This window comes from Nanorana parkeri, unplaced genomic scaffold (genome assembly GCF_000935625.1).
Source record: "Nanorana parkeri isolate BGI_ZX_2015 unplaced genomic scaffold, ASM93562v1 scaffold550, whole genome shotgun sequence".
NCBI lineage: Eukaryota > Metazoa > Chordata > Amphibia > Anura > Dicroglossidae > Nanorana > Nanorana parkeri.
In genome coordinates, this window is record NW_017306818.1 from 89599 (window position 1) to 102802 (window position 13204).

The 13204-nt window shown below is 40.1% G+C and overlaps 1 protein-coding gene and 1 long non-coding RNA gene across 2 annotated transcripts in view; one reads left to right on the plus strand and one right to left on the minus strand.

Moving 5' to 3' along the window:
* Window positions 1-5879, plus strand: part of LOC108791418 — a 10665-nt gene extending 4786 nt beyond the window's left edge. The window contains exon 3 of the long non-coding RNA XR_001941502.1: window positions 5801-5879. This is a non-coding gene — a long non-coding RNA (uncharacterized LOC108791418). The remainder of the gene's footprint in view (window positions 1-5800) is intronic.
* Window positions 5880-5963: 84 nt separating this feature from the next.
* ZMAT2 (zinc finger matrin-type 2) overlaps window positions 5964-13204 on the minus strand; it is a 45644-nt gene continuing 38403 nt past the window's right edge. The window contains exons 5-6 of the mRNA XM_018561902.1: window positions 12231-12376; window positions 5964-6435 (exon numbers count right to left, since the gene is read on the minus strand). Coding sequence (XP_018417404.1) covers window positions 6292-6435; window positions 12231-12376 — 290 coding nt within the window. The 3' untranslated portion in view covers window positions 5964-6291. The remainder of the gene's footprint in view (window positions 6436-12230; window positions 12377-13204) is intronic.

A 13204-nucleotide genomic window follows, 5' to 3' on the forward strand; every position in this document is an offset into this window, starting at 1 on the left:
AACCCCCCCCCCATCCTCTGACTCTCTCTACTTTTCCCTGACCCTCATGCTGTTTTTCTTCTTCTGTCCCACATGTGTCCTTTCCTGCAGCCAGCGCTGCACAGCATCTATATGTGTATAACAGCAACCTGTGAAACATAGTGAGCCCGTTTGGGAGGGACACCACCCGAACATATTTGTGCTGCGTACGGTCACTGCTCCAAGTGGCAAGTAGAGACAGATCCCCGATGGGGCTGTACCAACACAGCTGATCTTGGCAGTATATTAGGCGATAGACGCCGATCGATGTTGGGCTTCAAATTGTACAATGAAACAATGTTGTGTGCCCTGATGATGTTGCTCTCAGGCTTGCCTGAAGATTCCAGCTATTCTGTATGTTTATTTGTCTCCTTTATATTTTCCTTGTTATGGTGAAATGTCTGTTTGCCATTAGGTTTTGTATTGTATTGAAATCTTTAATAAAATCAGATTGGACTAAAAACATAACAGGGGTTCCAAGTCAAGCCACTTCTCTATCTATGGTATATAAAACTAATCAGGGGCCTGTTTATAACTGGAAAAGGAATTGTGACTGGAAAAGAACAATCCTTTATGTTATTAAACTGTGTGCAGGACGCTCTCTGACATCTAATTTCCTGCTCATGCCCCTGGATTACTATCAGGTTAGGATATAAAGACCCGCTGCTCATAGTAATGATTATATATTTTTATGCAGAATCAGGGAAGGGTTTATATATTTATATGTTAAGATGTCAGTCCCTCCTTGGTGAACTGGTTAAAGGATCCTTTAGACCCCATGACCAGTTAAGCGGTTAGTGAAAGTAAGGCTAGCTATACACTGGTAGAACAGCAGATTCCTGTGAATTCTTGCAGTGGGTGGCCCTGCTGGCTTGACAAAAGTCAACTGCTTAAATTTACATTTTTCAAGGGAGTCGGCGCAAACTTTTTCTGCAAATCAGCTGCAGTGACTGTATGTATTCTGACAGCAGCAGGTGTTGGCTGTCAGAATACAATAGCTGCATATGTCCATCTAGGCTGTGGGACATAATGTGTAAAAGTATCCAAAAGTTGGATTATTTGTTATGGGCAATTTACCAGGCAGCTATAAGTCAAATGATACATTTGCCCAATTCAGACCTAATTTTCTTTATTACACTGAAAAAATAAGGTTGAGATGTGCAACACATTTCTGTCCCACTGTAAAATATACCATTGCCAGAGTTGTGTTTTTGTTTAATAAGCACAAAAAACCTGAGTTGATTCTGCCATTATGCGAGTCAATCATTTCCGGTTATCAGCACAGTTTCCAGTTCACTATGGACTACAAAACACTTCTCCCCTAAGTTATCTAGGTAGTCCTGACCTAGGGTGACAACACAGCTTCTCCATAAATACAGTAGAGTGAGTGTTGTCACCCTAAAATAGGAAGTGTGTTCATGGCACAAACACCAGATAAAAAAGAAACATTAAGCCTTAAAAACAAAACAAAACAAAAAATGAAACTAATAGCAGCCACCACATTGAAGGACTGGTAAGCTGCAATATATTATATTTTTGTTCCTTTGTTTAGATACAGTTTAAATGAACGTCTAATGCATCGTCCAACTGTTTTTTCAAGAGAATTGTATTTTTTTGTGTGTGTAGCTTGCCCTTCAACATAAGAATAGTAAATCAGTAGTAAACACATAAAATTTATTAGCAAAAATTTTTACTCCATGGTATAAAAAAAAAAAAATAGCACACCAAAACAAACCAAGAATACGATATATTCCAAAAAGAAAAAATATGAATTCATTACCACTGCTGAAAAACCTCCTCAATTTAAATGCCAGAGAATGTATCAAACCTTAGAAAAACCATAAACACTAGCAATGAAAGAAAAAAGATTTAATTTTCCGGCTAGGTGGTTCCTGCTGACGTACTCTGCAGAAAGGGAAGAATTATTGTCTTATATATCACAGGCACACTGCTATCATAGCTCATTAGCAAAATAGTCGGGCCTGGGTTTTATTAGTGTTTATCAACACACAGCGTGCCCGATGCAAGGCCGCTGAAGCAAGCATTGACAAATATTACGGACCGCGGTAAAGATTTACATGGTAGTGGGAAGAGAAAATTGTTTCCCATAAAAAAAAAAGCAGCAGCGCTGAACTCCTTACAATAGATGGCAATAATGAAATTCAGCAGGCGTGACAGTGGCAATGAATTTATTTTAAAGTGTATTTGTGGGGGCATAGATACTGAAGACACGGGTCATTTCAAACTAATTTAAGGTTGTTTTTGCCTTTAGTTTCATTTTAAACTCAAAAGAATAAAAGAGTGATGAAAATATATTTATACACATAAAAATTTTGCGACATACTCGCTGAGATGTCCAAAAGGATTCCACATAAAGTTATTACACAAAAAGTAACAAAAAGATACTAGGGCATTATTTGGCAACAAGGTGCAAAGGATCATATGAGCAGAATGATAATCACATCTCACTGCTAAATTGCTGTAAACTGAAATCGGACTGGCTAAGACCTTTTATCTTACTTACCCGCGCTCTGCACCATGTTAGTAAATAAAACACCAAGATTTATTAAGCCCTTCAAATGGTTTCGGCCATACCCCATTTCAATCTCCCAGCAAAACCATTAACCAGCTGGTACGTGAGAGAATGTGCATGTGAAGAACAGCAGTCCACAAGCAGCCTTGTCCTAGAAATACCTAGAGAGTATTTGAGGGCTAGACTTTTAGTATATTGCATCCAGTCTTTTTATATTAAACAAAGCTTTCCATGGCTTAAAGGGACACTAAACTCAGGATTTAAACCTTAAGAATGCATTCAAGTACCTTAACTTAACAAAAATAGTTAAGTTACATGAAGGGCAATGGGGAACAAAAGTAGCCACCCTCCAGAAGGAAGGACAGTGTCAGCACTAATTCAGAGATGATTTGCTGATCAACAGCTGAGTGATACACAATAAGCTAAATTTTTGTTAATAGGATACTTGAATGCATATTTAAGATTTAACTCCTGAGTTTAGGGTCATTTTAAAGCACCTCTACTGCACCAAATTTGAGCTTTTGGCCAGACTTACAACTTGTGATGCAGGTAGGAGCACTGGCATGAGCTGGAATCCCACCAAAAGAGGGCCTATAAATCCAGCTATTGCTGGAAGCCATAGTAATGCTCCAAGATACCAAAATACTGAATTTATTATGTCAGCAGTAGCAAAGACCAGATAATATCAATAGTTTTTTTTAGAACCTTTAAACTTGCAAACATCACTTTGCAGCATTCACAAATACATTCATGAGGCACTGCTGAACTTTGGAAGGATTACAGAAGACATCATTCCAGCTATTTATTAATAAATGTGTTTATTTTTATTTTAATGAAACTAATGTGTGTCTGATTTTTACCTGATATCAACCTGCAACCTATCAACCTTACAATCTCCTATATAGTAGCACTCAGACTAGAAGAGAGAAGGGCAGCACTGGCAGCCAATCTGGTGTGTCGCATGCAATTATGTTGACAAGGGACATGCTGATAGGAAGGAAGGAGCAGAAAGATTGCATAAATAATCTGCTCCTTCCAATCAACAGGGCCCATGACCGGTTGATATCAGCGGTGTATTTTTTTTTTTTTGTAACAAAGAAAGTGGTGCGGGTGTGGTGGGGCTGTGTCAGGTTTAGAAATAAATGGATAGGAACACATATCCTATGGTGAGTAAAAACAGCTCCTATATATGCATTTCATATGTGCCTATATATTTGCCTGGAGATCAACTTTAAAAGCCAAATCTATCCTATTAAGAGTTCAGAGCAGCAAAGTCATCACTTCCCTGTTTCCTTATTTTTGTACAAGCTTGTGAAGTATAATCTATTGTCAACAGGAAAATAATCAGAGTCAGCCTGTTACCATAGAATAGCCACTGCCAGCAAGGTACCGAGAGAATGTTATGCAAGCTCAGAGCCATAGACTGCATGCTGTAGACATGGCTGTGTCTGAAGAGACAGTTGGCTACAACACATACTTCAAAAGAGTGTATAAATAATAACCAAGTAATCAACACCTTTTCCATTTTGTATCTTGTTATACAGTATCAAGATGAAGAAAGCTGGAGTTGTGTCATAAAAGAAATATGCAGACTGCCATTGCAGAGCTCTCCTGCAAATACTAGCTGCCCGACTGTCAAGCTGACTCTCTTGTTCTAGTATTTTCAATCACTGAAGCAGAATTATGCAGAGAGGTACCTCTGACTTGTTCTAGGTTAAAAAAAAAAAAAAAGAAGTAAAGAGTAACTAGACTTTCAGTTTAAATAAGCTAAATATATTCCGTATGGATCAGAACCAAAGTGTTCAAAGTCTTACAGTTTTTTTCATTAGAAAAGTAGCCACAGAAAAGCTTTTGTCCCCCAATTGCAAGCTTCAAGCAGGTGTGTCTGTCCTGGGTGTAGAGACCACCGATTCCATACAGACAGAAAGGTTCCTTCTCTACAGCATGACAGAGGGCAGGTTTTTAATTGAAAGTTCCGTGGGGTCTTTAAAGCTAACGGATAAGCCTAACAGTCGGTGAACTGGCATTTTCAGAAGGAGATAGGCAATTGCAGTTCCAGTATTTATCTCATTATAGGTTTATTTTAAAGCAGTGGCTATCCTAGAATTAAAGATCAACTCAAGCTAAAACAAATAATAAGGTCATTAATTGACAATGACGAGTTGATTCATCACTACACTCGTAAATCACTCAAGATTCTCCAGCAGTGAGATTTTCTGGAAGTATTTGTCTCCACCGATTCCCAGAAAGCAAAATCATAGGTGTTAATCATTCACTGACAAGTGGACTCCCCGTTTTGTTCAGTACGATGGAGAATCCATCAGAAACAAGACACCATCATTTGGCCTTGTACTGATCACACGGTTTGGCAAACCTGTGAATTGTGGCCGGGATATCTTGACATTGAAGTATTTGAAAGGAATGTCAGTATATGATTTTGCTCACCAGCAACCATGCAAAATGGAATCAGTAGCGGGTGGATTTACTATTTACTGTCCACTTTTTTTTACAGTGTAAATGAGGAAAAAGATGCTGAGAACACTTATGTTCATTTCTGAGTTCATCTGTTACAGAACGCAGAAATTGAAGTATTTGGAAGAATTGTAATGAACACAGACAAGACATAACCATAACTAAAATGTTTTTATAATCAGTGTTTCCAGGGAGCCAAATCAACATGGGTGGGATGAGTGTTGGAAGAAAGGCTGCTTTCTAATCTATAGACTTATCCAACAAAAATGCGTTGCACTAGTGAACTTTTGGCCCGAAAACCACACAACGTTATACCTATACAGAATCCCTGCATGTATGTAAACTGAATATGGAAAAGCAACATACTTTTATAAATATCAACCTCTTAATGCTGCAGGCAAGCTTTTTATACAGATAACCCCAGTTTTGGATTTTCAAGGCCTGTTTAAAGGACAGGTTCACTTTAGAACAAAACTTTCCCAGTTCCCTAACGTATCACATTCTATAACCCCTCCACCTGCTTTCCAGTGCCTACTTACCTCTTTCTAAAAGCACTGGTGCCCTGCCTTATTTATAACCTCCGTACAGCAATCTTGCCTGACATTCTCCACACCTGGGCAGCAACTTCACATAGACTAGAATGGAACATTACTCCAGGTGCAGAGGTATAGCCCATTCAAACCTATGAGACGTCCCTACAGAGGCAATATTGAAAAAGATTTCTGAACCCCGGCTACAGAAGGATGCCACCGTGGGAAAGAATTATGGATCCGGGAGGTAGTGGTTCAGCTTTAAATAGGTTATGGGTTGGAAGGGGGCCTGTGGAGTTTTTATTCCAACCTGAACATGTCCTTTGATAGGTGCGCACCTCCGCACAGCCTCCTCCCTCCCCCCACCCCCCCCCCCCCCCAGTTCAGATCCAGTGGAGAGCTTCCAGTGCAGGCTCTTTTTGTGAATGTTGGCACGGTGTAGTTACTCTCAATAATACAGCTCTTTAGCTGTGGGATTATCGGCTGACTAAATCTTAAGGTACTTGGCTGGCTACAAAGCAAACAAAGGTTTGTACATTATGGAATCACAGTTTTGGTCAGTGCAAGAGTGTATGAAATTGCTGAATTCTTCCACACTCTTCAGCTTTGAGCTAATGCCACTGGAGGCATAACAAATAACTCATTTTTAAAATGCTCTGGTTCAATATAAAAAGACATATCTATATGGGAAAAAACACTATCTGCTTGGTAATATCAGACTGCTGCTTTCAAGTTTTATCAGTGGCCCTTTTTAGAGGAACCAAACCCTGAGAAACCCATAACAGCGGCCATTTCATCATCTTCTTCAAAGCCAAGGTCTTCCTCTGCCTTCCTCTTCTTCTCCCGCTGCTTTTCTTTCTTATAGGCTCGTGCTTTTTCTTCCTAAGAGAGAAACATGATACAAGCTACTTATACAGACCAATAGAGGAGTTTTTTTTACAGTTTTTCTGAAAGGTGACCCAGTCATTGCTCCTTCACTTACATGCTTTTGTATGAATAGTAGGTGGGTCTGTTGCATTGGATGTACAATATGGCTACATTTAGTCTAAAAGGGATGAAATGCCATGTACATTAAGGAGAATTTATCAAAACTGGAGCAGACAAAATCTGGAGCAGCTGTGCTTGGCAACCAATCAGATTCTCACTTTCATTTTCAAATCCTAACGAAACAAACTGAAGAGAGAAGCTGATTGGTTGCCATGGGCAACTGCTCCATATTCGGTTTGCTCCAGTTTTGATCAATCCCCCCATTATGTATAAAAACCCAAAAAAATAAATAAGAAAGGGCTGTTTATTATAACACGCCTCAACAGAAGAAAACAAAGATAATGTAATTGCTTTATAGTGTGAACAAGCCCTTAAAGGAGTTCTAAAACCACAGCACACACTATCCTGTTATAACATCAGTACTGTAATAGGAATACATACTATAGCTGTTTTTGATAATGCAATCAAAGCTTACGTGAAGAAAAAAAAAAGAAAAAAATAAACCTTTGATGTAGCGAGTGCTGCCTTCCATCTGCCTATCACTTTTAATTTCCTGGTTTCTTATTGTACTTTGTGTCTCTTTCTCTGCTACTTGATGTGATGTAATCTTGATTTCTCAATATTACATATGCCATCATACAGTGTTTCCAGCAAGCAATGATGTCACATTGGGGGAAGTTTAGACATTGAGTTGTAGTTCAGACTGAAGGCTTGTTCAGAATAGTGACACAAGGAAGTGCATATTCACAGGGCTAAGGGAAATTGATCGGTGAAATTGATCAGTGAAAGTGTATTACCAGAAGTCTGTGTTGTGCAGCTTAATTTCTCTGCTTCCAGTATCAACATATGATTTAATACAATTAGCTCCTGTAAGAGACTTTATAGCATTGATATTTATTTACATGAAGCTTTCTGTATGTGAGTGAGTGTCAGGAAGGAGTCTATAAGGGTTGTGTCTGAGAATAGTTTGTGTGAATCACAAGCAGGGTTTTTACATGATCAGACTACTGATAACATGAGTGGAGGGTATGGTTGGTACACTACAAGGCACAATGAAGTACTGAGCAGACAAAACAGTGCTCCCTTCAGGCACCGAAATGATTTTTTTTTCAATTGTGACTGGCTTGCACCTTTAGTAGAAGTGTTTGTTACCTTCACCAGTAGTGTTTTCTTGGAGCAAATGATTTAGTAAAAAAGAAAGGCTGGACTAGTAGGACAACCCTGAAAGCTGCACCTTTAAAAACAAGTCAGAAACACTGTCTATGGTGTTTTTATTTCCATGGGACCCTTTACCCATTATCACTGTTATTAATTAATTCAATTGTCTTTAAAGCAAAAATTGAAATCTAAAATCCTTAAAGAGTACAGACAACAGCATAAGCTGTTAGAAAATACCACTTGTTAAATATCGGGGGAGTCCAGTTCCTCATAGAGCCTCTGTTTGTCAACTTCCTGCATGTGGGAATTGTGCAGTCCACTGCAAACATCTCACAATGAACAGTGACAAATAAAATAAGCTTTAGCAGGAGCCTATACCTATAGAAAAGTAACAATCACACCTGAATGGAATCAAATTATAAAAAGGTTATCACGACAAACTCTTTTCACATTCTATGACCTCGATGAAAGCACGTGGCCAATGGCCTTGTGCTTTTTATTGAAAAGAAACATGTGCATATTATTAGCAGTTTTATCTGTGAATGCAGCTTTTTCTACACAGCATTCACTTAGCCCCGACAAAAAACAAAAATGCTCATGACTGCACCACAATTTAAAAATATGTGTTGTATACCACACTAGCGGTTTAATGTAAATAGTCTTATTATAGAGGTAGAGAAATATATCTTAGATTAACCTGTGGATAACCTGGATACAAATCAAGAGCATGTGACCACTGAATATGGCAGACATTTTCTTAAATACAGTAAACTCTCCATTATCTGGCATTCAAGCAACAGGAAAAAAAAAAAAAGATTAGATTTGTTTTGCCAGTGGCTTGATGTGCATTAAAAAGCTGTCGGTTGCTTGGTGCACACTAAAAATGTTGTTCGCAACTAAAATTTAGTTGCAAACTAAATTCTTTGTTTATTACTCTAGATTCCGCGGTCGCCAGCTATTGTGCCCGCCACTGAGCAGAGGAGCGAACTTGAGAGAGAACTTTCTCAGGTATGCTCCTCTGCTCAGTGGTGGGGTTTCAATAGCCAGCCTGCTATTGCAATTTTGAAATAGCCAATAGCAGGTTGGCTATTGAAATCTTGGCCACCAAGCAGAGGATCGTACCGGAGAGAGAATTTTCTCTCTGGGCCGCTGCTCTACTTGGTGGGCGGAGTTTCAATAGCTAACCTGCTACTGGCTATTTCAAATGCAATAGCAGGCTGGCTATTGTTCCTGTCCACTGAGCAGGAGTGGACTTGAGAGAGAACTGTCTCTCAGGGCCGCACCTCTGTTCAGTGGGTGGGGCTTCAATAGCCAGCCTGCTATTGTAATTTGAAATAGCAATCTGGGTATTACTCCTGGCTGGAAGCTAGCCAGCAGGTGAATTGGGCTAGGGGGGGGGGGCAGTAGGGCGCTGCACGGATGGTTGCTTAACTCTCAGGGCCCTGTCACACCATGTCCGGACCAGATCTGCACACGTTTCTGCAAACGTGGTGCGGTGCGTTTGTGACGCATTCCAGTGCGTTCTTTTGTTTTTGGGCGGTAATGTCATTATGCAAATTAATCTCTTCCTGCTCCATGTCATAGCTTCTGTTGCATTCCAGTTCAGTGCGTTTGTGAGGCGTTCAGGTGCCTTCCAGTGCAGGAAAAATGTGACATGCATTTTTTTTCCTGCACTGGAAGGGATTGGACTGGTGTGAACAGAGCCCAAAAATCACATACAAAATGCATTAGGATGTATTTTTGTTGCGGAAGAAAAATTGAATGTACCGCATCTGATCCGGACATGGTGTGAATGGGCCCTTAAGGAACCAGAAACTACAGTTATCTGGCACCTACCGATCCCTGTGGGTGCCGGATAACTGGGAGTTTACTGTATTATACAGCTCTAATACAATGACTATAATTTTTAAAACAAAACTATCATAAGGATTAAACACATGCCCATATATATGAAGTTTAACTAATCCTAGGCTTGGAACAAAGCCCAAGCTTTCTGCTGACTGCACAGCTCTAATGTAATGGACTGCAGCAGAGAGGCCGCTGTTCACACACAGATAACAATGGTCTGAAGCTTGCCACCAGGAACTGAAGTTTTCATCCTACTGTTGGAGTTGAAATCATTAAAGTGACATTAAAGTAAAAAAATTTCCCTCCCCCAATGTTAATGAAAGCACTTACCTTAAATAATAAATGCACGCATCCATAGACTTACCTTGTGTCTCTCCTCACGTCCCGGCCGAAAATGTAAACTGCACATGCGCCGCCGCAAGATGCTTTGCGGCCGCCCGAGCATCTTCACATTTTCAGACTGGAGCGCACAGGGAAGACACAGGTGAGTATTAACCTCTGTTAAAGCGTTTTTTTGTTTGTTTTTTTTAAACACTTTTTGCATAGATCTAATGCTTGCTAGCAGTAGATCTATGCAAAAAAAACAGAGGCTTTAATTATCCTTTAACAAAAGACAGAAAGCATTTTGGCTATATTTGTCTGAATGCATCCTCTTGATATCTATAGAATTTATTATAAGACATCAATTGGGCAAAAGAAATGGCCATAGAATGACAATGATCTCCATTTCAGTATAAATGTATTTCCCACCCCATCTGTATATACTAAGTAGGGTATGGTAGTTGCATGCATCCCTATGCAAGTGCAGATTTATCAGTCAATTAGAAAACGGATAGCCCCAGTCTTAAAGACCATGTAATTACATGTGGCTCCAGCATCTTTAAGAAAACCTTGGAATACCATCCTGCTCCAGGCATCAGCCTTTGCCAAAGCCTCTCAAAGTCATTGGCAATACTAAATGTGGACAACAACTGCACTCAATAGCATGCTGCCCATTCCTATACAGCAGGTCAGAGGCCTGGTGATTGACCACTCAACCCCCAACTATTACATTGTATGGAAACATGTGGCGTGACACGCGATTCCACATAAATGTCTACTACTGACATCCATGCCACATTCAAGTCATGGATGGCCACATCTAAGGCAGTCCCATAAGTACAGACAAACCTCTCGGAGAACATGCCACGAGTGTGCAATGTGAAGTGTCCATCTCTCTTCTCCACAGCCCTGGCTTTACTGATCTCAGTGTTTCGAAAGCCCCATTCACACCTAGGTCTCATGATTTTTGCACATATTAGCATACGTTATCATCTAGCATTTTAAGTGCATTTTTGTTGGCAGATTGTGAGAGACATTGCGGTCAATGGATAAATACGTGTAAAAACTTTCAAAAAAACCTGCGCAACAATCTGCAAACCGCTTCTATCGCAGGTTTCCTGACAGTTTCCATGAAGACTATGGGTAAGAAGCCGCAAACTACCAAAAGAAGCTCATGTACTTATTCTTTGTGTTTGGCGCTTCGCTGCTGGCATTCAAACGTTCAGGTGTAAACATGGCCTATTAGAAATCACGGAATTTCTTGTGTAAAGGTGCCCATACACCTTTACACAAGAATGGTCCCTCCCCTAATGGGATTAACACCACAACAGAGGGGCAGAAAAATGAACCATAGCTAAATAATCGCGGGTGCTCCCGCGATCGTACGATAATCGGCAGGTGTATGGAAGGCGTGTGACCGTTTCTACTGTACGGTCGCACGTCTTTTGTCTTCCGAGCACACTTGAAAACCTGCCGAAAATCTACAATTTTCGGCGTGCTCGGAAGACAAATGCCGAACGGGCTGGTGTGCGCAAGCGCACACTGCCCACTCAGCATTGGAATCATCGGAAGCCCCCCCTCAGTGGAGAGGGCTTGCGATCATCGCAAGTACGATCTGCCTGTCCAAGATGGCCATATCGTACGAGATTTTATTTACCTTACAACCATCGCACAACGAAAGTCGTGCGGTGGTTGTAAGGTGTATGGGCAGCTTTAGGCATTTTGTAGCTCGTTTGTAACAGCTAAAAAACACCTAGGTGTGAATGGGGACTTAAGTAACTGTGAAGGGAAAAGGAATCCGGAAGTAATCATTTTCTACGCACCGGAAAGCTGATTGAATATGATAGATCCAGAGCACACAAAATGTAAGGCAGAGGGTGCCACTAACAACCACATTTTGTAAGGTTTTTTTCCCTCTCTTTTTTTAAAAATTCTACATGTAGTTCTCCTTCAAATTACTGCAACAGTGTTTTACGGCAGAAGATTGAGCCATCAATGACACACGAACAAGCAGAGCAGAGAAATAGGTCATAACTTTTTCCTGTGGACAATGGAAACAGGGGCACAAAGGAGCATATTATTTATAAAAAATGTATTAATTCTCCTTTAAGGGTTGCTAGTAACAGCACAAAAGCAGGGCAGACATTTGTGCCCTGAAGATATTGATAACACATCAAAGTGAATCAGATTTAGGAATAATGGTATAATGGAATTAACTCAACAATATGATCCATTTCAAGGCAAACACAGAGGCTTATGAATATTGTCATGACTCAATAGATGTCTGCCTTCACTATGTATAGGCAATAAGTGCTTTTAAAGTGCAGCCATAAAATTTGATGGACCCTGTAAAATGTGTTCACCTCTTCCCGCAGTTCCTTCATTCGCTCCTCAAAGTCATAGTCTTTTTGTTTTTCCTCCATTTTTTTCTTGTTTACTTCAAATCGTTTTTTAACTTGATCAAGTGTGGAACGCTCTACTCTCATGGACATCCCCAAGTTCCGTTGATCTGAAAGGCAAGAATCATTGCAAAATCAATAACAGTTTAGGTGTCTCTAGGATTTTAAATCCTGGACGTGTCTGCCCAGCAACGCACTACAACATTCTACGGAGCTATTTAGCTGAAGGGCATTCTATCCGTCTGAAGTCCGGAGAATTAATGGCAGGGACAGATTTAATTTACGGAAGAACGTGCGGAATTAATGCTGGAGACAAGAAGAAAGGACAAATGTTGCATCAACGCTAGACCCCTTCCCAGACTCAACACCGCAAAATGACTTGTAATGAATAGAGACATTAAGAAATATCACACGTACATAACAGGGCACACTCAAACAAACAACCATTTGCTTTGATCACCATTTAGTGGTTGCCGACAAAACAATTCATTCTTTTTGTCATGATGACCCATTCCGATAAACCATGCTCTGAATAATTAAAACCAGTTTATTTTGTCACAATCACAGCAAGAAGCGAGGCCAACCATACATAGCAATGTGATGGTCTGAGCTTCGCTAGGGATAATTACAGTTTTCTAAAAAAGTTAGGGCACCACTGACCAAATTAAATTGTTTTTCCCAGCAAACAGAATAAGGGCACATAGAAAAAAAAATTCTATGTGGCCCCTTCACACCACAACAGAGGGGCAGAAAAATTAACCATGGCTACATTTTTTTGCAATGGAAATCTCCGAATGTTCATCTATATTTTATGCACCACAGCTCAGTTGAGGCACATAGAAATGAATGAAATGTCACTTTGTGGCATTTCAATAAAGTTAAATTACAAAAAGGGGTAAACAGTGCCCTGCATTGTAATAAGACAACACACTGCCCAC